We start from the raw sequence: 24,606 nt of genomic DNA, 5'->3' as shown, positions 1-24,606 counted from the left end.
TTGGTCAAATTAAAAGTGATAATCCTGATATTAGGCTGCCAGTTCTCAATATCATACCTTACGGTCCTTTTTAACCGACTTCCAAATCCCAAAGGAGGAGGTTATCAATTCGGTTGTATGTTTTTTATTTTTTTTATTTTTTTTATTTTTTTTATTTTTTATGTTTGTTACTCCATATCTCCGTCATTACTGGACCGATTTCGAAAATTATTTTTTTGTTTGTATGTATATGCATACAGATTGGTCCCGTTTTTGTCAAAATCTAGTTCTGATGATGGGATCCATGAGGAATCGACGGAACTCCTCAAATCTTAAAGGCATACATATGGTGATTTTTGTGTTTTTATCAACAAATCAAGCATATACATTCAAAAACGTGACATTTGATGAAGTGGAACTGCTGATGATGATCAGAACGGAACTCTTCAACGACGCATAGTTCACCTTTGGCGATTTGTCCTCTTCGTTATGTTTGTTAAGCAAGTTAAGTTTTTAAGCCACAATTTTGTCAAGCTTGAGTTCTGATGATGGGATCCATGAGAAATCGAGGGAACTCCTCAAATTTTAAAGGCATGCGTATAGAGATTTTTGTATTTTCATCAGAAAATCAAGCATTTTCATTAAAAACTGTCGCATTTGATGAAGTGGAACTGCTGATGATGATCAGAACGGAACTCTTCAACGACGCATAGTTCACGTTAGGCGATTTGTCCTCTTCGTTATGTTTGTTAAGCAAGTTTAGTTTTTAAGCCACAATTTTGTCAAGCTTGAGTTCTGATGATGGGATCCATGAGAAATCGAGGGAACTCCTCAAATTTTAAAGGCATGCGTATAGAGATTTTTGTATTTTCATCAGAAAATCAAGCATTTTCATTAAAAACTGTCGCATTTGATGAAGTGGAACTGCTGATGATGATCAGAACGGAACTCTTCAACGACGCATAGTTCACCTTTGGCGATTTGTCCTCTTCGTTATGTTTGTTAAGCAAGTTAAGTTTTTAAGCCACAATTTTGTCAAGCTTGAGTTCTGATGATGGGATCCATGAGAAATCGAGGGAACTCCTCAAATTTTAAAGGCATGCGTATAGAGATTTTTGTATTTTCATCAGAAAATCAAGCATTTTCATTAAAAACTGTCGCATTTGATGAAGTGGAACTGCTGATGATGATCAGAACAGAACTCTTCAACGACGCATAGTACATGTTTGGTGATTTCGAATTTCGATTTTGACTTGGACTGGGACCCGGACTCATACCCGGGTCCGGTTCGGACCCGGACTCGGACTCGGACTCGGACCCGGACTCGGACCCGGACTCGGATCCGGACTCGGACCCGGACTCGGACCCGGACCCGGACCCGGACCCGGACTCGGACCGGGACTCGGACCCGGACTCTGACTCAGAGACCCGGACCTTGACCCGGAAAACCACTATGATACCTAAACTAAATAAACCACTATGATTACCTACCATAAAATGTGGGTATGATGATGCCAAACCCGTCCCGCTCAAACTCCCGTACACCGCACCGCATGCGCCGTTAAGTGGGTTAGGTTAGGTTTGAACTGCGAGTCTTACAGAAACGAAATGCTACTAGAAAAGTGGATTTGATTAGGTTCGAACTGCGATCCTCACAGAACCGAACTGCTATCAGAGAAGTGGGTTAGGTTAGGCTAGAACTGCGACCCTTACGGAAACGAAATGCTACTAAAAAGTACTGGTTTTACCTCCTTTTCTACATAGTGCACCATCTACCATAATATTTCACCGGGCCCCATAGAAGTCGGTTTTTTTTTCTTAAAAATTATGTATAAAAACGTTACATTAATTTGTATTGCCGTCTAATACCTACGTGATTAATTCACGTCTGGCTATTTAGGACCAACGGTGCATGTTTAACCACTGCATGCATGGCGTCTAACACTAAGTCCTAAAAATTAGTACGATACGGATTCGTATATGGTATGTCTTTAAGTACCTAGTCGTATTTGAACCAAAGTTTTGGCGTTTAAATTCGCACTACCTAGGTACTTTAGGTCAATATTAAAATCTATTACATATTTGTGTGGGTCGAATCTTGGAAGCTAAATTTGACCCACTTTCCGATTTCCGACTAAGTTGAAATTTTGTATACATATGGAGCTGATCTGATGACGGAGACAGGAGGTAGCCACGGGAACTCTGTGATAAAACAACGCAAACTAGATAGTGTTTGGAGTTCTTAGAATTATATCGATGAATATTAGTTGCTTGTAGAAAGAAAAGTTCAGTCAGCGATAAAAGCTTGTACCCAAAATGAAATTTGGCTTGAGTTTTTTTTTTGTTATGTAATAGTCAGCAAACGAGCAGACGAGCCGCCTGATGGGAAGCGATCATCGTCGCCCATGGACATAAGCAACACCACAGGAGCCACTTAAGCGTTGAGTTAATCTACCGATAGTATAAAAACCTACTATAAAATTGCACACTAATACGTACACGCGTGCTACGGCGTTGTTGCTATGGCGTAGGTAGACCCTACATATTTACCCATCACAATGGTATAAAGTTACCTACGTGGGTTGTAATTGGAAGCAAACTCCACAAAAAGCTAAACTGGGTATCGTTTAATGAGCTTGTTGTGCATTGTATGTTCGCACGCTCCATACCGCATGTGTAAGTAAAGTACTTTACATACAAAACCAGGAGGTATATTCCGATTTTAACATTGTGATACCGATTTCATCTTAAGTGCACCCTGTGCGGCTATCACCAGTTTGTCACTGACATTATATTCACTAACGTCTGCGTAACTTACTTTTTAATACAGTTGCTCAAAAAGTGCTACTTTACGTAGCTGTTTAGCGTGCGGAAAGTTGGTTATCTCGAACTAGTGCTTTTTACTTTTCCAATTTTTTTAAATTTATACTTGTTCCAATTCACGACTACTGATTGATGAGTGTTAATATTAGTTTCCTTTAAACGTCGTAATCAGCATAAAAACCTACCGTTAATGTAAGAATACGAAAAATATTACATATTTCATATTTAATTACTTACCTCTTCATCATTATAACACGTTTATTTTTTAATATTCAATATTGAAAATTCCGTTCTTAATAAGTTGACTGAATGGAACGGAATAGCTGCCAAACGCCCATAGATATAATATACTTAAAGACGCCGTCTAACCGAGCTGTCACTGTTACCACTTTTGTTTAGTGTACGATTAACAATGTTTTTATTATTTTTTCGCAACTGTATTAAAAAACGTCGTTCGATACACGTGCGGAAATGTCATTCTTCACTCGTCCCGAGTCTTGCCACTCGCCTGCGGCTCGTGGCAAGATATCTCGGTACTCGTGAAGTAATGACATACCTTCCGCACTAGCATCGAAATGTACTATTCTATGCATCTCGCTCATACTGGCATATTAGTGCGAGCGAGATGTATAGAAAGTAAGTTACGCGGACGAATATGTCAGTTTGACACTGTGATAAGGCAGTCGTGGTGAGGCTCTGTATTGTGGTTGTTGTATTTATATATAACGTGAGAGGAATGCACTAATGGAATGTGAGCAAAGAAGCGCTGGTGGCCTAGCGGTGAGAGCGTGCGACTTGCAATCTGGAGGTCGCGGGTTCAAACCCCGGCTCGTACCAATGAGTTTTTCGGAACTTATGTACGAAATATCATTTGATATTTACCAGTCGCTTTTCGGTGAAGGAAAACATCGTGAGGAAACCGGACTAATCTCAATAAGACCTAGTTTACCCTCTGGGTTGGAAGGTCAGATGGCAGTCGCTTTCGTAAAAACTAGTGCCTACGTCAAATCATGGGATTAGTTGTCAAGCGGACCCCAGGCTCTCATGAGCCGTGGCGAAATGCCGGGATAACGCGAGGAAGAAGAGAGTGAGAGGAATGCACTGAAATTATACCAAATATTTTTTTATAATTTTCCTTGAACGACATTCAATCCTCTATTTGATTTGACATTATTCGCAGTGAATCTGGCTTGTTACACACACACACACACAGTTAAGTTTTTTACTCACGCCAAAGCAAGTGGCGATTTTTCCAGTTTGAATGCCACTCCACAATGTAGGTGCAGATATTGCGCTGTGAGGCCGCAATTAAAGCACAACGCGGTAGCGTGCCGGCCGCAAGCCCTGTACGACCCATATAACCATTCCAGTCGCAGAATCATCAAAGTGGTAACTAAATGTCAGATGTGTCGTAACAGAGTCCACACAATGTGTCTAGAATTGTTTCGAAACAAAGTGTCGTCGCCGTGTGTACACTTTTCCGTAACAAGGTGTCGACACATTTGTGTGCACTTTGCGTGCGGTTTGCGACTAAATCTGACAGCAAATTTGTGACAGCAAATGTCAATATAAAATACCTCTTGAAAACCAAAGTTTGTCAAACTACTATTAGTGTCTCGTGTGCTCGTAAGTAATTCTAGTAAGTCATCATGGGCGATGCAAATGATAATAATCGACCAAAACCATATAAACACCCAACACCCGTCAACCTTTTACAGAAAAGTTTTTAAAGAAATGCAATAAGCTACTTATATCAGCCAACGAATGCTCCAAAAAGTTGTAGAGGGAAATGCTCGGAACACAATTTTTGACTCTGTAACTTGGTTTGGACAAGTTAGGAGGTGAACATATCAAAAGTCCCCGGCCGTAGCCCTTGAGCGGGGGGAAGACAGGGGGCTTTGAAGGTCCCATTTTCCGGTTTTTCGATTATATCTCGGAAACTATGCATCTTAGCGACATGGCCACTTATACAAAATGAAAGTTAATTTAATTTGTTACAAGTTTATTCAGTCAATTTTTTCGATATGTTGAATAGGTTTTGAGATATCCGCTCTTGAAAGTTTATTTAGGGCTCTCAATTTTATCTTGATATATCTACATCAGTGAAGGTGCTAGGCCGTGTATGGTATGGTTTTCGTATAAATCTGGGTTGCTGAATCCATTTAAGGTATCACATTGACACCATTCCACAAAATTAAAAAATACTTTTTAGGGTTCCGTACCTCAAAAGCTAAAAACGGAATCCTTATAGGATCACTCGTGCGTCTGTATGTCTGTCCGTCTGAATGCACAAAATAGTTCTTTACCTATAGATGACAGGAAAACCTATTAGAAATGTGCAGTCAAGCGCGAGTCGGACTTAATGTACGGAACCCTTAATACGCGAGTCCGACTCGCACTTGGCCGGTTTTTTTTAAACTCCTCTTGACGCTTAACCGCTGAACCGATTTCGTTGAAATTTGGTATAGAAATAGTTTGCGTCCCGGAACAGGACATAGAATAGATCTTATAACCAAAATCATCTTTTGAAGGTGTGAAAAGTGGCGTGGAAATTTGTACGGGAAATCAATAACCGCTGAACCGATTTATATTAAATTTGGGATGGTCTACATCTTTGATTTAGTTAAAAATAATAAAAAAAACATGACTTCAAACCTAAACTTAAACAGTATTAACTTCAAGAAGTCAATTCTGAATTCCCCCTACACCTCATTTCACACCTTTAAAGGATGATTTTTAAGATAACTTATTATGTCCTGTCTCGGGACTCAAAATATATGTGTACTAAATTTAAATTAAAACTGTTCAGCAGTTTAAGCGTGAAGAGGAGTTTAAAAGAAAGTAAGTTTATATGTTTTTACTTTGGAATGGTGTCAATGTGATACCATAATTAAATTTGGTCATCATCATCATCATCATCATCTCAGCCATAAGAAGTCCACTGCTGAACATAGGCCTCCCCCTTGGACCTCCATTCGTACCGGTTGGAAGCCACCCATCCGCATCCAGCGTCTTCCGGCGGCTTTAACAAGGTCGTCCGTACATCTTGTGGGTGGACGTCCTACGCTGCGTTTGCTAGTCCGTGGTCTCCACTCGAGCACTTTTCGACCCCATTAAACTTGGTACTGCGAATTTATACGAAAACGATACCAAACATGGCCTCATAGCTTTACTGTTGTAGAAGTCAAAATAAAATTGAGAGCCCTAAATTCTTATTACTTGACCAAACTTGTGTAGAAGGAAAAGGAAAAATAAAAGTCTTCGGCAGGAATATAAGACACAAATATTTTTTTTTTTGCGTTACTATTTCAATCATCAAATATAAACATACCTTGATTATTTTATTCTAGTGAAATCCTCATAGATAAAACAAAAACATTTACTTAAAAAATTACAAGGTCGAAATGTCACGGAACTTATGAGAGTAATATGTGAAAAATAAAAACTTATGACAAAAAAATCTGGACACAATTTAAGAAGCATCCAATTGCGTCGAGGAATCATCTGTGTTTTTGCTTGTTTCATTACCTCCTCGCTTCTTTTTTTGTCCTTTGTATTCTGTAGCAATTTGTTAGATCTGAAAATAAAGATAACTTGCGTCGTCACGGATGTCGATTTATAGGTTTTAAGGCTTGGCCACATACAGAGCGCGACGCAGCGCCGCGTCCGCGCCGCGTCCACGCCGCGCGACCGCGGCACATGCTAACAGGTTACCGACGTCAAACAGACTGCGTCCCGCCGGTATCACGCCCCGCTTCTGTCGCGCCCCGCGCCGCGCGGCCCCTTGCGTCCGCGCGGCGCGTGCGCAGCGCTGCGCCGAGCGAACGCGGCGGCCCGCCGCGTCCCGCAAGGTCACATCAGTAGGATCGGACGTTAGGCAGCGAGCGGTGCGCCGCGTTCCCGCGCGGCCGCGCCGCGTTCACGCGCGCCTTGAGGGCGTGTTGAGAGCGTGAGGCCGGCGCGATCGGCGCGCGCCCTGTTTGACCAGGCTTCGCGTCGGCATCTCGCGGCGCGGACGCGGCGCTGCGTCGCGCTCTGTGTGTGGCCAAGCCTTTAGGGAGTGCAGAATTCGAAAACGATGATCATTTTATAATCCAAGATGGCGGCTACGTATTTTGTCATAAAAGTCGTCATGAATATCGTTTTATAGGTTTTAGGAAGTGCCGATTTCGAAAATGATGACCAGTTTGGAATCCAAGATGTGTGCCGTGCACTTTGTCATAAAAATCGTCATGGATATCGTTTTATAGGTTTTAGGGAGTGCAGAATTCGAAAATGATGACCATTTTGGATTCCAAGTTGTCTGCCGTGCACTTTGTCATATAAGCCATCATAGATGTTGATTTATAGGTGTTAGGAAGATCAGATTTCGAAAATGATGACCATGACCAACAAAACGACATCCATGTCGACTTTTAACATAGTGCATGGCCGCCATCTTGGATTCCAAAATGGTCATCATTTTTGAAATCTGCGCCTCCTAAAACCTATAAAACGACACCCATGACGACTTTTGTGGCATAGTGCATGGCCGCCATTTTGGATTCCAAAATGGTCATCATTTTCAAAATTTGGGCCCCCCAAAACCTATAAAACGACATCCATAACGACTTTATGACATAGTGCATGGCCGCCATTTTGGGTTCCAAAATGGTCATCATTTTCGAAAGCGGGCCCCCTAAAACCTATAAAACGACATCCATGACGACTTTTATGACATAGTGCATGGCCGCCATCTTGGAATCCAAAATGGTCATCGTTTTCGAAATCTGCGCCCCCTAAAACCTATAAAACGACACCCATGACGACTTTTATGACATAGCCACCATGCATGGCCACCATTTTGGAATCCAAAATGGTCATCATTTTCTAAATCTGCGCCCCCCCAAAACCTATAAAACGACACCCATGACAACTTTTATGACATAGTGCATGGCCGCCATTTTGGATTTCAAAATGGTCATCATTTTCTAAATCGGGGCCCCCTAAAATCCATAAAACGACATCCATGACGACTTTTATGACATAGTGCATGGCCGCCATCTTGGAATCCAAAATGGTCATCGTTTTCGAAATCTGCGGCCCTTAAAACCTATAAAACGACACCTATGACGACTTTTATGACATAGTGCATGGCCATTTTGGAATCCAAAATGGTCATCATTTTCTAAATCTGCGCCCCCCAAAACCTATAAAATGACACCCATGACGACTTTTGTGACATAGTGCATGGCCGCCATTTTGGGTTTCAAAATGGTCATCATTTTCTAAATCGGGGCCCCCTAAAACCTATAAAACGACATCCATGACGACTTTTATGACATAGTGCATGACCGCCATCTTGGAATCCAAAATGGTCATCATTTTTGAAATCTGCGCCTCCTAAAACCTATAAAACGACACCCATGACGACTTTTATGGCATAGTGCATGGCCGCCATTTTGGATTCCAAAATGGTCATCATTTTCAAAATTGGGGCCCCCTAAAACGTATAAAACGACATCCATGACGACTTTTATGACACAGTGCATGGCCGCCATTTTGGATTCCAAAATGGTCATCATTTTCGAAATCGGCACTCCCTAAAACCTATAAATCGAAACCCATCTCGACTTTTATGACAAAGTGTTTGGCTACCATCTGCATGCAAGACATTTCTATTATTTTTACGTACAAAAATGTCCCCCAGTCAACTTCCAACCGAGATTTAATCGATAACTTATTCGATTAATGTTCAGATTAATTCAATTTCAATCTATGTTAGGTCGACTAAACTAATCGTGATTAAAATTTGAGGATTAACTTTTTTTATTCCATTAATTAGTCGAATAAACAGTTAATCTATTAAGTCCCATCTCTGACCACGGCATTTTTACACTTTGAGAATATCTGAAAACAAATGAACACAAGGAGCCATTTTGCAAATCCAGTAACTTTGTTATTACTTTTGACAGCGCGTGTCATGTGTCTACACAGAGTCGACACAAAGTCGAAACATTTGCGACTACTTTGTGACTGCAATATTTCTCAGCCTTAAACCATATTTATACATCATAATTAACAAGTTTCGTAGTATGTAAAGCGTTATTTCTGTTATTTAAGTATAGTATACGCATCGAAGTACTAAAAATGCATCAAATAATATATTTATGAACACAGGCACTGAGAAGTAAACAATTTCATTTCCGGCTAAACTAAAACAATGTGGTGGCGCGTTGATTATATTACACTTAGTTTATCAAATCACTCGAGCAGTTTAATTCCCCATAATAATTTAAGTCCTATTGTAATATAAATGCAAACAATATATAATTACGTCTTGTAATCCGTTTTAGAGATGGCGTATTAATGTCACTTATTTTTATTTAACTATTTTTCCATCTGACAGTTTCCATTTGACAGGAACAAAATGAACGAATGAACGAATGATTTTGGCATAAAGTAGTCGCAAACTAGTAACAATGTGTGCACACGGCGACCACACTTTATGTCACTTTGTGTCATGTGTCGACCCTTCCCCATTTCTGGTAACTGTGTCGACACGGCGACGACTCTGCGACTGGAATTGTGACCGAAACAGACGGTGTCGACACAAGATGTGTCTACACCGCGTCGTAACGGCGACTGGAAATGGTTGTATGGGGAGTAGGTATAATCCAACAAACGATTATGCACCTTATCCCGCTGAAATAAAAAAAAGTTTGATAACACGTATTTATGACGTGTACATACTGTCCGTGCTTACGACGCCAGGCTGCCACGAAACTATTGCAAACATACAACTGTTTCTTGTGGTATTACCTCATCATCATCTTTCCTATTCGTACAATTAAAGTGACTAGCAAATCGTTTATTTATTCATCTCTCATTTTTGCTTTAAGCTATCATTACTTTCGGATTATTATCGTGTATCGTATCGTATGTCGTATGAAGCGTGTAGGTCTGCGGACGGAACGCGGGCGGCGTGGCTACACATACACATAACTTACATCTTCCGCGTGACTGCAATGTGCTCATGAATACTGGAGATATGACCTGATACGCGGCTCCGCAGCGAGGCGTGTAAGCCTTTGACGTCATTACCCAGACGTAGCTTGATAATGAATCATTTATTAGGCTGATTATCCGTAATTATTGATTGCGATAATTATAGTTTGTGAGTTGTGAGGCACAACTGAAGTTGCTAAGTCATTTAATTAGATATTTTTCCGCTGCGATATGGCATAGGTGTTTTGTCGAATAGGTTGGGGTTTCATCAAAATATCTAATAACAATTAATTCTATTGCTATTAGTAATATGCAAACATAAAACGGCGGCTTATTTGAAAATCAAATAGGCATGCTGAGTAATCCGCGGGCTTTCGTTAAGCATACAGCTTTGAACACACAATGCCTGTTGAATTTAAACGCTCAATGCTTCATGGGCGGGCAGAGCGAGGCGCGAGGTATAATGACAAGGGTGCGCGGTCAACACGGAACCCGGGGCCCGAGCGGCGGTGTGAGCCGCGAGTTCGCGTCGCTGTCACGTCGCAATCATTTGCATGTGCCTCACACGCGACACGGCACGCCACGACTCGACGTGAAATTAAAACTTCATTTTTAATGACGTGTTAGCATATCGCCCACACTGAGCACGATTTTAAGCGTAAAAAACGGGGTTTCTAGGTTACATTGCTTTTATCACGCGCTTTTCATATGTGTAATGATTTTGCAGTAACTGCTTGCATTTATTAAATATTTTTGTTTATGTTATATGTGTTTGACCGCATGTTGTATGTTTTGTATGGTTGTTTTGTTGTCAGTCACTGCGGCGCCGCTGCTGCTGGGGGTGCACGCAATCGCAGAACTCTGTAGACACGGCTAATGAGATAAATCATGACTCGGAGATCGTGCGTATAAACTATGTCCACAGATGCTTCTACGCTGATTAGCTCCTTTATTATTTTGACGAACAAATTATGAAGTTTAGAGGGTTTACATGGCGTTGTAATTACTTTGTTGTTGTCACCAGGCACTGCAGCCGAAGCTGTCGTTCAGCTCGAAAGAGATCGTGGCCCTGAGTTGCTCCTGGTGCAAGGACGCCTACCACAACAAGGAAAACTGCTTCAATCTGCAAAGAATAGGAGAACAGTGTTCGCTCGGTGAGTCCGTAGATCTCTTGGCACGCAAAAGTTTGTAGATAAGTATATTATACTTAATTATATGAGCATGTGCCTTACATTACAATTGATTAATCAAATTTTCTATTGATATTGATACCTGCAATTGAAGGGAATACTCGTAATTCTCATAACCTACCCCTTTGTCAGCGCTCTGCATGTTGATAAAAATAGGTTAAGTATGTGCTAATATATGAATTTAATTTTGTTAGGTTTACAATGCAATATAACCGTTCCACCGTCGTGGATTGTCAAACTTCCAAGAAGAGGCAGCTTTAAATCGTCATTAAGAAAATCACCGAAGAAGAAAAGCGCCTCTAAAAAGAATGGCAAGAGTTCCAAAAACGAGCAAAAAACATTTGTAATCAAACCGATACCTGCTGAGAACATGAAGCCGGTGCTGGTGTTCATCAACCCGAAGAGCGGCGGCAACCAGGGCGCCAAGCTGCTGCAGAAGTTCCAGTGGCACCTGAACCCGCGGCAAGTGTTCGACCTGACGCAGGGAGGGCCAGGCCCGGGGTAAGTGCGTCTCACTATTTTACTAAACTATTAGTGCTTTAATTCCATAGGTATGGAATGTACGTGTGTATTTGATGCGCGATAATACCTACTGCCGGAGAAATTAATCCGAATAATTTTACTTGTGTGGGATTTAAAATAATTACTAAATTCTCAAACATTTTTTTTAAGTTATGTGATATTTTATTACAACCCACGTCTATGGTTCATCAATTAAGCACATTTTTACGCCGTATGTTTAAGTTAGGTACTCTATATTCTTTAAATATATATATTATATCGCCGTAAGTTACTCATTTTTTAAAAGTATATATTTATATTATATTTATTGTATAAAATGAATAGCCTGAATTCACAAAAACAGATTCCAATATTTCCAACTAATAGTAAATAATCGGTAGAATGAGAATTTATATTGCCAAATGGTAAAATAAATGTGTTTTTTTGTATCTCTTAATTCTCCAGACAGGTGAAATATAAATCAAACTTGATGTGATTGTAAATATAATTGTATTATACTATCCAATAGCGACTAAAAAAAATTCGTCGTACTTTAATAAAGATACTCAGGTTATTTTTTTCACTGCTGACATACATACTCGTAGTATTATATTTGGTAGGTGTTTTAAAAAATATAATGTGAAAAACTACGCCACAAAATTTGTACCTATTTGATATTCCGTAACTATTTACCTACATCAAAGACAGGAAGTATCTGCAGCGAGCTTTTGGCGTGATGACGTTCACTATGCAACGGCTTTGACCTAAATATGTTAGCAACATGACACAAATTTTTTTAGAAAAACTTTATCTTCAGAAAGGCTTTTATTCGTCAGCCGTGAACAATACCTTCATATGCATATTACACAAGCGATTTACAATACAAGTAACATAAACATTATTATAAAAATTATTATTGAGCTTCAGAGCATGAATACTTACTTGTATACAACATTGAAAACCATCATTGAATTGGTAAATGTATTTACATATCAAACGGCGTTTCTTTTTCAAACATCAGTGTGAGTAGGTACCTATATTATTGGATAGATCTTTGGAAATAATTCAAAGGTTTTTAATAATTTAGTTTTGATAAATTGATTACCTGTTTTCTAAAATACTGAGCACATTCTATCACAAAGGAAACAAGCGTGAAATATGAACTCAATAAGGATTGGAATGGTTATTACGTGACTGCTTTTACAATCGCGGTAATCGTTGCGCTTTGTAAGGAGTTCAAAGCTAATAAGAGCTAAGTGAATTATTATGGCCTCCAACGTATCAACTATAATTTGTCAGATAATGTTATACCCGCCTCCTGTCAAGAAGGGTACCTAATGACTGCTGAAGAGAGGACAGGTGCAGTGATGCTCGTCATTCCTTTAAAATAATGGAGGCCTGTTTTTACATATAGGTTATTTAACTTATTTATTACTCAAAAGTCGTTATTTCAATACCTATTTACTACTACTTATATAATATATCAACATATTATCGTCATATCAACATAGGTATAGGTATGTCAAAATGCTCAACGCCTAGGTACCTGTTCGATGTTAAAATAAGCTTAGGTTTTAGGTTACAGGGCACTATAGCTTTAAACTCTTAATAGTCCACATATTTAATTACACGAACGGGTATGGTGCAATTAACTCGGCTGAAATGTGGGAATTTAAGGTAAAACATTGAAATCATATCGCGGTAGACCCTTTCGTGTAATTAAATAAAATATAGCCTTACAATATTTTTGTAGGTACTAGAAGAGAAAAATCTCGTACCTAACAACAAATCGCTTCATTGAAAACTACGAAACAACAAATAGCGTAACTACGTAACAATATGTACCGAATGAAAATTAATGTTTTTTTTTATCTACAGATATCAGTACAATAAATAGGTCTTTTACTTATCTCAGGTGTATGGTAAAAAAGTTGCGCGTTCATTTTCTAGTAGGGACTGGCGGCTGACCCTTAAGACTAAAATTAGTTTATATGTACTTTACCTTTTTAATTTACTAATACACCAATCAGCTTCCTGTAGCTAAGCCTTTTACCAATCCGTACCTGACCTAATAACTTCTTACCAACCGCCTCAGTTAAACGGTACCTCTAGTATAAACATGCGGGTCTGTATAAACGCAATCGATAATTAAATTTGTACATAGAAACCATCAATTTGTGACTGTTTAGACCACAACGGTTTCACTCACTTGAATTTTTAGTCGCTCATTTAGTGCACGAGTTGCAGTCGCCGCGAGCACTCAAGCCTGAGGAAGGACCTCCGAAGGGCCCGAAACATGTCGCCAATAGCAACTAAAAATTCAAGTGAGTGAAACCGTTGTCGTCTAAACAGTTTAAAATATGTCTCACGAAAGTTGAATATCGATCATGAATTTGTTTTGAATCATCAGGTTGGAGTTGTACCGCAAGGTGCCGAACCTGCGCATCCTGGCGTGCGGCGGCGACGGCACCGTGGGCTGGGTGCTGAGCGTGCTCGACCGCATCGGCACGCGGCCCGCCGTGGGCGTGCTGCCGCTCGGCACCGGCAACGACCTCGCCAGGGCGCTCGGCTGGGGAGGGGTAAGGAGACCACACCTACTAGGGTTCATATTGGGTCGCATAATAATTGATTGTCCTAATGTAATGTTACGCACAAGACTCATTCGCATAATTGTGATTGGGCTGGAAATATTAACATTTCTGAATAATTATAACACAAACCTAACCTAACCTATTCTACACAACCTATGCAAAATGCAAAATATTTTCGAAAATACTTTCTGTTTCAGCTGGAGAAAAGATTTATGCGTAACATTACATTATGACAATCAATTATTATGCGATGAGATAGGATCCCCACCTACTAACATTGTCAATCCCGAAGGTCTATTCAGATATATTTATAGATAGATTTTGTGATAGTCAACAAACGAGTCGCCTGATGGGAATTGGTTACCGTCACTCATGGACATAGCCAACATTAGAGAAGCGTTGCTAATAACCCTTGAGAATCCTGTGTACCCGGTTCTTGAAGAACCCTGTGTCGCGTAATTTCTTATTATCAAACATATACTTATATGAACTGTTAGCTGTCAACAGTGATATTTCTGGTTGACGTATAACACAAGCAGAAATAATAGGTAACGAGATAAACTGTCTGAATATGCCACCCGGAAATCTTGGATTTTCCCAGTATTTCACGAGCTAACACGTCCCTTGTGTGTACTTAATTTACGTACTCAAGCGGGGATAGCCTTTTATACGGTAAAAACTATGATCAACGCAAACCCCCGTGTCGAATATTAAAGAGAAAGAGCTCTTTTTGATTGTATACTGTCAGTATACAGATATACAGATTTTTATAGGTAAAATATATGTTGAAACAATGTTTCATAAATAGATTTTAAATAAATTAAATATAATAGGTACGAGTAAATAAATATTTTGGTAGCAAACAAGTAGAGCAAACTTAAAAAACGTTTGGTCATCGTAGACGTCACGCTCAATCATCACAAGAACCTAGCCGCCGCCATACAATCAAAGTAAAGCTCTTGCTGAAATTACATGAAACTTGGCCTAAGCATTCAAGTACTTATCATTATACCTTTATATGTTGGTATTTATTTTCGTTGCTAGATATTGTAATACAATAAAAATACAGCGGATTTTAAATATGTAGAAAACTTCAACTCGCTCTATTCTATTATTTTTAGCAATTAAAACTTACCAGACATAGATATGTTAATTAAACCTTCAGGCATAGTACAAACAGCAACACACTGTACATCGGTGGACCTTATTACATAAGGCATAAGGTCCACCGACGTACAGTTAACAGTGTGTGCGATAGTACCTACGAGTTATTGACCACATACGCTCCAATAGAATTTCAACCTTAGCAATCCGATTTAGGGTTTCAAATAAATTTAACTCTAGGGAAATGTGTTGTCTTCAAATTAATATTGAAAGCTGGATTAATGGGAATACATTTGGATTTTTTGAAAAAACCCGGGAGATTGGTGCGGTGTGGAAAAGGGTTTGTTTGTAAATTCTGTATATAATTTTAAAATGAGAGTATAACTTCAATTGCATGAGAGCGGCTTTTTGGCGGTGGGTTGTTTTGTAAAATGAGATGTGTTTGTTATTTTACCTATCTACTATATATTACTTATTTTATTATTATAAACATGTAATGACCTACTAATGCTGCTCACCTTCTTGCTGCTGCTGAATTTCTTGTCAGTTTAATCTCTGGAAGTTAAATTAACTTGCAAACATTTGCAACATTAGATTACAAACGTGTACCTACGAGTACTCGTGTGTAAAATATAAGCAGGGATCGAAAATCAGATGAATATTTTATCTACGTAAACTTCGTCGGCAGCGTTAATTCCATGACACGGAAGCGTAATAGGTATTGTAAATGTAAATGTTTGTATATAAATAAATACGGGTACAAATAAGATCACGCATAAACAGCTGAATGGATTTCGTATGGAGTTACCTAATACGGGACACGTACGGACATAGATACGAAAAATGTACTGCACAGAAGACCGTTATAAGGCAAAAAGTCCCGTACCTATTCGTATACGTACCTATTCGTATTTAAAGGAAGAGCTTCAGTCCTGCTCTACCGGCGACCTTAATCTGTAAGTGGAGTATAATGTAAAAACGCAATAGTTAAAAGTGTCAGGACTACATGCTATACTTGGTCAAGCAAATCTTGTCAGTAGAAAAAGGCGCGAATTTAAAATTTTCTATGGGACGATAACCCTTCGCGCCTACATTTTTTAAATTTGCCGCCTTTTTCTACTGACAAGATTTGCTTGACCAAGTATATTTTCGAAACCAACCAAAATGCATAACGTTTTTAGGGTTCCGTACCTCAAAAGGAAACCGAACGGAAAACCCTTATAGGATCACTCGTGCGTCAGTCTGCATGTCTGTCCGTCTGTCACAGCCTATTTTCTTGAAAACTACTGGACCAATCAAGTTGAAATTTGGTACATGTAATTTAATAACCCAAAGATGGACTTGTTTTTTTATGATTTTAAAACACAGGTTCGAAGTTATTTAAGTAAATAGCCAAAAAATTACCATTATATACTAGTGGGTCAAAAATTTTGAAAAAATACACAAAATAGTTCTTTACCTGTAGGTAGATGACAGGAAAACCTATTAGAAATGTGCAGTTAGTCGGACTTATGTACGGAACCCTAGAAACACGAGTCCGACTCGCACTTGACCGGTCTTTTTTTCATTCAAAATTATTAAATATATCACTATATTCTCGACCAAATTTTTTACAATGACCTGTTCATATATAAGTAATTAAAGATATCAGAAACATGGTTAATTATTTCTAAGCCTCCTTGTAAGTATCTATGTACGTTTCATGTGTGTTACGCAATTTGCACTCAAGTGTTGTTTCAGGCATTCGTCTTAAATCGTATCTTGCGATCAACGTAAGCTTGCGACTATTATGATTATCCCCCGTAGCTTTCGGTCGTAATACATTAACGAGCACATAAACCAGCCGTATTACTTTGAACATCAACATTTTATTATTCGACAAAACGATAAACAAAATTCCTAACGACGGAGCAAATGACAATGATGGATTCATATAAATCATATATGTAGGTACTCGTACTAGCTAACTAGCTATAGCTATTTCTGGGTTATTGAAGTGAAAACTTCTTTAGCGGCGCTGTGCAATTTATGAGTTGGGGAAAAAATGTTAAACTCGAGACAGCCTTACGCGTAAGGCGCTTGCGTGACGTCATGTGTGATGGACAATGTCATTGTTTTTTCATTTAAATGCCATCTAGTGAGTTGCCACCAAGTAAGTCATACATAGTGCTGCATTTATTTTGCATTAGATGGCGCTGTTATTAATATTTTGAGTTACAATGTCGTTGAGTTTTCGCTTCTGCCGGCACTCCCGGAGTGCACCCAGTTGTTTTCTTTATTGTGACTTTATTTTGACTCGGTGTACATATCAGCATATCACTATGTAACACATACATAACACGAACAAAGAATTTATTCAAAAATTATACAATTCTGATATCGCTTCACAAAACCTACGTTTTTGCGCTGAAACAAATTTTAATCGATTGCTTTTAGGTCGCGGCCTGAACGCACGCGGCCGGCGAGGCGGCGAGCAGCAAATCACCATTCATACATTGCGCTCTATCTACCAAAGTTCATACATTTGGTAGATAGAGCGCAATGTATGAATGGCCTTGATTTACCTTATATCGTTCATACTTTTGATTGCAATCTCCAATCGAGATGAATACCGTTTCATAGAATTCAAATCATATCCATCTCAGTTAACTGTTCGTTAGAGTGGATGCGTTGTTTAATTTAAAATAATACTATAGCTAATTTTCGAATCCATCGCCAGACCAGTATTGTTTATTGTTTATTTATTGTCATTTATTGCATACATGTACATTGATGCATAGAAATACATGATGTTAAATACTTAATGTTAGGGTTTTATTACAGTATTATTACACGATGCTATATACTTAACATCGCTTCGGCCGTGTTCACAATATAATATCATAAGTAGTCGGCTTAGGTAAATAAATTATGTATGCACATTTCAACAAAGTTTCAGCGGTCAAATTCAGATTTCAGTTGAAAATTAAACTGTATTGTAATAATTATATGATAATAGACTGACGGGCACAGCGATATCCCCGAGATAGACTGAATGAAATAAAAGCGTTTTAAATAGGAGGCTACCTCGGTTTGCGCGTACATTGAAGCATTTATTTTTCATCTGCGTGCACCCCATCGGGTTTCAATTTCGCTTAAAAATAAAAAGAGGAAAGTTCTTTGTATTCTCTATGGTTTTTTGTCCAACAATGGCTAACTCCCTTCCTTTGAAAAGTCCACAATACCTGCTAGTCTTTGAAATATTCACTTAGGTAGATATTATTGTTTATTGCATAAACAGATCGCTAGCATAGAATAACTTTTTCATGGATACCTACTCTTTTTTTATTTCAAGTATTTAAAATGTCATTAATGTATTAGCGAACATTGAAGTTTTTGTGGCAAAGTAGAGTAATTGACAAAATAAAATAACGACATGTCTTTTATCGATGTTATAGATAAGTAAATATTTATTAAATTTTATAAGAACATAGCTACCGCGAAATACACACGTTCGAGATCTTGTTCTCTTTTGATATATTGGTAGTTTTCTATTCTTTTGGCACTGTATACTACAGGTTACGTCTAAATTTTAAGTACTAAATATGATGTAATAAAGAAATTATGTATACCGCTTTGTGATTGATTTGCATTTTGGAATTACCATTACCATACCATTTGCATATACCTACAGCAAGTAGAAGTTACATTTTTTAAATATTAATCGATGATATCGATGTTTCCTTTTCTCAAACACTCGTTTTTGCCACAAAAACTTCTGTCTGTGAATTAGACTGCTAACGTTGTTGATAGTTAGTTTACATATTACGGAGATCTTTTTGTGCGTCAAGTAACACCTATTGTATTTTCACAAAAGGGATACAGACGTATGCACATCGCTTGCAATAGCAATAAAGCTATCGGGTGGTAGTTGTTAGGTTCAGTTTTATCGTTCTTTTAATAAATGAATTTTACCACCGCTTGTTTAAATATATCGGGAAAAATACCCTCGGAAAAGGACAGGTTTAATAAAGGCACATAAAGGTGAGCGGTCAAGTTAATTACGAGCTGCACAAGCTTTTATTCATGGCGATGGTAGCTCGTTGATACCAAGGCTACGTTCACAAGGCGTAATTTTTCCTCGCTTACCTACCGTATACGAGATTTTATCGAATGTCATAGCAAAAAGAATAGATAGTATAGAGGGGTCCTGTCATTGTCAATTTTGTAGTCACGGTACATTTACTGCCATCTATCGACACACGATTAAAACTTAAAATAAAATTGAAAATGTATAAAATAATCAAAATATGTTTACGGATAAATGATTCTTAATTTTTATTGTTCCCTACTGACCCATGTTCTTTCACTGATATGTGTTAAAATTGTTAAATACCAAACGGTGTCGTTAACGCCATCTAGCCGAGAACAGTAAAAAGGTAATGGCGCCATCTATTCGAGAACGACTTTTCCTTGGCCGTCCGAGGCACGTTTTTTTCTTAGACTTTATTTATCTTAGTCATAGTGACAACAAAATTTATATGGCTTTGACTTTGAAAATCGTTCAAACGGTATCTATGCGTGAAAATCTCGTATTCGAGTCATATTTTTTACCGTATACCGTACGGTCTTGCCACCGACGATGCGAGATTTTCGAAACGATTTTATCGAATGCGATGTTCAGTGGCGCTTGTGCTTTCGATAACTTGTTTTAGCCTTTAGACATTTATTATATATCTATTTAAACTTTATTCCACAAATAAGGAAATATTTATAAATGGCGCACTTAAAGCCAAAAGGTGTTCTCTAACAGTCATCCATTAAGTCAAACAGAGACATATAATGTTGATGCAGGAGAAATTAATAACTTTATATTAGGCCAAATATTTCTCATGGTTCAATTGGTTCTAAGTGAACATTGTAAGAACATTTAAAATTATATTTATTTACCGGTGGTTATAACCGTTTTAATAATTCCCATGCAGGGTTACGTAGACGAGCCAATCTCTAAGATCCTGAAGAACATCGGTGAGAGCGACACGGTGCTGCTGGACCGCTGGGAGCTGAAGGTGGAGCCGAACCCCGGCGCGGCGGCCAGCTGCTCCAGCGAGGACATGAGCACGGCCAAGTTCGAGCTGCCCCTCAACGTCGTCAACAACTACTTCTCCTTCGGGGTCGACGCACATATCGCCCTAGAGTTTCATGAGGCGAGAGGTAATTACTTACCCGCCAATAAGAACAAGTAGTGCCTCGTCAAAACATAGCCAATTTCACTCAAAGGATTTCCTAACTGTAAATATTGGGAAAAGGGGACTTCATAATTCACGTGGGAAAAACGATCAAACTGTTAGCCGATTGATTTAATGTGTGCATCAGTGAACTTGTGCGCTATTTTAGTTTTTATTTAGTTTCACCCGTCCCCTTGTCTATGCGTGTGTAAATAATCGAATCTTGCAAGTTTATGACCCGCTTCCCGGTTTCCGATTGAGTTGGAATTTCGCATTACATATTTATGTAAGCCAGATGACAATTCAATAATATGTACCGTCGAGCTGATTCGATGATGGAGTCAGGAGGTGGCCGTAGAAACTCTGTGATAAAACAAAGCAACCTATTGGTGTTTGTGGTTTTTAGAGTTGCCTCGATGAGTATTAGTTGCCTGTGGAAAGAATAAGCATAGCGATAAAATTTTATACCAAAAATGAAATTAAGTACCTAAAACTTACTTATTTTTGTAACAGAGGCGCATCCAGAGAAGTTCAACTCGCGGATCAGGAACAAGCTGTTCTACGGCACGGCGGGCGGCAAGGACCTGATGCTGCGCAAGTGGAAGGGACTGGCGGACTACATCCAGATGGAGTGCGACGGCAGGGACATCACGCCCCAGCTGCGAGAGCTCAAAGTGCACGCCATTGTTTTTCTAAACATTCCAAGGTGAGTGTTTTGCTCATTATCTTGTTGCACCGTGCTTATCACATAGCCAGTTGTAAAATTGTATGGCTTTAAATGAATTCATCCATAATGTGTCCATGCGATTTCGTATGTATGTACGTATGTTTTTATCATGTGTACCACCACAGCATCGAATCTACTGGGTATAAATGAGGTGTCAATTGATTTTTAATTTATCCCTTAAGAACAGTTAAATAAGTTGGTGCCTAAATAATGTTTTTGACGTTTTATGAATCTTTTGCCTATCTTCTATTTAAATGTTATTAATCAAAGGGCTTGATGGGCTAGTCAGAGTCGTATTATTTGCCAAAATCATTGTTGTCTTACTACATTGACATACAGTTACATTTATATTAGAGAGCACAGCACGATATCTGGTTTCCAGGGGCTTGACGACGAGACGAGACATCTTAATGTAGATAACAGAAATAATCGTCACTCAAGACAAAAATTATTTCGTCAATTGCTCGTACATTTAATAATCTGTATTGAGGTGAAATGAGCGAGATATTTCTCCTTCATGTCTATTGTTCCTAAGAAATATAAGGGCGTTTATTGAGCTTACTGGACATGGCTCAGATGTTCTACTTCTATTTATCAAATAGCTCTGACACGCCTTTGCAATATAATAGCCTATTGGTACCCTATAGGTATCCTTTTTTTTAGATAGGAGTAATGTAATCCCGTTTTAGTAATGGTAGTTTATTGCCACCAAAATTAAATCTGTGTAAATATGCATTGATTAATATATAGTGTCGTTTACATATTATTGTACCGCAATATTAGCACTTGAAAAACGCTTGAAAAATAAGTCACAGTAAATATGTAGGTACCAATTATGTAGCTAAATATATGATCACATTCTTTTAGTTTCATAAGTAATGGTCACTATTAGAGCGTTTTTCAATAAAAAGACACGTCTAGATTGTTTACCCTTTTTGTAATGCAAAAAAATAACGAAGTATAGATAATTACCGCGCAACATATTTACCTACTAATCGCCTGAGTAACGCCTGATAATAAATAAGAGTAATATTGCAAGCAATTGGCGGGAAATTGCTATAGGTCGAGACGAGTGGAAAACTAGGAGTGAAAGGCTTTCATTTGTTCGGCAGCGGGACACTCCAGCAGGCTGAAAACAACATGGCCGCCGACATTACCTTACCTATACCTATACCTTGTTCCTTAACATGGTTCCAAAGAAGTAATGCCTACTACCAGCTACTACTTAAGGCCCACTTGCACCATCCTACTAACCCAGGGTTATGCGGTTAAACCATTAACTCAGTGTTAAATTGTACTGGCAACCATGGTAACTGCAGGTTTAATCGGTTAAGCCCGGGTTAGTGGAATGGTGCAAGTGGGCCTAAGAAGTTATGACTACTACTAAGCCAAAAATCTCAAAAGAATAGCAACGTGGGGGGTAAGTGGAATATTGTAGGTACGAGAGTCAATTATATTCACGACAGTCGTAGGCCGTAGGTAAGTCCTACACACAATGTTTTATCACACTTGCGAAAAAAAATTAAGCGAAATCATTCTTAAATACGGTGACATTTTAAGCCATGTTGAAATTTTTTGGCAGTGTAGGCATCGAAATTAATCCACAATTGTGGAAACATAATTTTAAACGGCTATTAAATAAATCAAATTAAATATTTTTAAGCATTAAACAAAAATATTAAATAAAAGACGTCGGTGTTTTAAAATTAAAGCTCCTTTATACCTTGACTTTAAACAAAATAATTTTCTTATAACTTACATGGTTCGTATGACTTAGTAGCATAATAAAAAAAAACTATAACTACCTTAGGGAGTTAAAGTTTCTTTTTTTCACAATCCGTAACTCCCGCGGGAACAATATAGGCCTTTGTCCTTCAGTACACCTGCATGAAATAAGGTATTGTCTTAAATTATAATTCTTTTTTTCAAAATCTTATTGTTATTAAGTTAGCGCTATTTGGCTTAGTAGGGCTACGCGTTTGGAACCATGTTAAGGAAGAAGGTAAGTAGGTAACATAATGTGTTTATTCCTATCAACTCCCACGTCAGATATCACTAGTTTATGATTCACATAGAACGCCAACTATTAATCTGATTTTGCTTTTGGCGAAACGCAATAATCCACTCAAAGGTTTACATGGCTTCGTGAACCTGAACATAATACGAGTTATGATACTTGTGATGTTTGAATATCTATTATATTACATACAATACCTACAGCTTTCTTTGAATAGTTTAGCGACGAGCGTGAAACGAAAATTACCTACATGGGAAATTTACATTACAATTTTAAACAATATAGGGAATCAGGCGCGCGTAGTCAACATGCCAATCGTATAACGCTCCGTAGAGTATTGTAGTCGTCTGTCTCTATCACTCTTCCCTACTAGTGCGACAGTGACTGTTGCGTTTCGTTCGCTACGGGGCGTTAACGATTGCACGTTGGCTAAAACTTAAAGGATCCCCACTATTCTTATTACAACCTGTATAATTATAATTGTGATTTTACATACTGTATAATTTTCACAGCTACGGGGGCGGCACGCACCCATGGACCAAGTCTAGAGGACCCCACGAGCCCTCCACCGAGGACGGGTACATCGAGGTGGTGGGACTGACCACATATCAATTGGTAAAGCTACTGAATCATCAACAAATATTTAATCTTATAATTTTTCTCATCTTATGACAAAGAAACTATGCAGGGTTATATTTATTAAACTAGCTCCCGCCTGCGACTTCGTCTACGTATAAGTAATAAGTACTTTCATAGTAAATTCCATGATGATTGCTATGATAAAATGTGGTTCAGCTTGAAGAGCGAGAAGACAGGCAGACAGATAGGTACACTTACTTTCACATTTATAATGATTAACAGGAGCGGCGCGGGATTTTCACTAAAGCCACAGGTAATGTATTGTATTTAAAAGAGAATACCGAGTCACAGGGGGACAGCGTCGTCGGGTGTTAGCTTTATATCTACTCGCAGGCCGGTGCCGGCGGCCGCGGCCCCACCGTACCCTTGCCGACATCGCACGTTGTACCAAGATTAGTTATTGGTGTCTGGTTACTGGAAAGCGCAGTAGTAGGGATTCTCATTGAGACCAGGGTACCCCCTCCTCCTACAGTTTGCATAATTTGCAGCGCGCAACTTGACTTCTTCATATATATATGTGAATCGTGAACTTAGTGAACTACGTCAGAACTTAATGTAGATCCACGGAATGTTTTCCAATATTTTGATGATTTGAAAACTGGCAACGAGTTTATAGCTTGTTAATGTTTAACTTAACTAAATCGGTATTGGAGACACACACACATACACACACACACACACACACACACACACACACACACACACACACACACACACACACACACACACACACAAACACACACACAATAATAAATTAAATAAAGAAATCCATGCAATTATATAAAAATATAAACGAATTTAACAACAGTGTTTAAATTAATCGCTTCATCATCGGATCGGA

At 38.6% G+C, this 24,606-nt stretch overlaps 1 protein-coding gene across 1 annotated transcript in view; it reads left to right on the top strand.

The window, feature by feature from the left end:
• The window catches only part of LOC134666424 (eye-specific diacylglycerol kinase-like), an 89,913-nt gene that overhangs the window by 50,445 nt on the left and 14,862 nt on the right, over positions 1-24,606 (top strand). Inside the window, exons 4-10 of the mRNA XM_063523571.1 lie at positions 10,605-10,691; positions 10,814-10,943; positions 11,174-11,480; positions 13,891-14,059; positions 20,140-20,368; positions 20,896-21,088; positions 23,639-23,741. Of these exons, the coding sequence (XP_063379641.1) occupies positions 10,605-10,691; positions 10,814-10,943; positions 11,174-11,480; positions 13,891-14,059; positions 20,140-20,368; positions 20,896-21,088; positions 23,639-23,741 (1,218 nt within the window). The remainder of the gene's footprint in view (positions 1-10,604; positions 10,692-10,813; positions 10,944-11,173; positions 11,481-13,890; positions 14,060-20,139; positions 20,369-20,895; positions 21,089-23,638; positions 23,742-24,606) is intronic.

This window comes from Cydia fagiglandana, chromosome 8, assembly GCF_963556715.1.
Source record: "Cydia fagiglandana chromosome 8, ilCydFagi1.1, whole genome shotgun sequence".
Taxonomy (NCBI): Eukaryota; Metazoa; Arthropoda; class Insecta; order Lepidoptera; family Tortricidae; genus Cydia; species Cydia fagiglandana.
The sequence above is the reverse complement of the archived record's forward strand: the minus strand, read 5'-3'. Positions and strand labels throughout refer to the sequence as shown.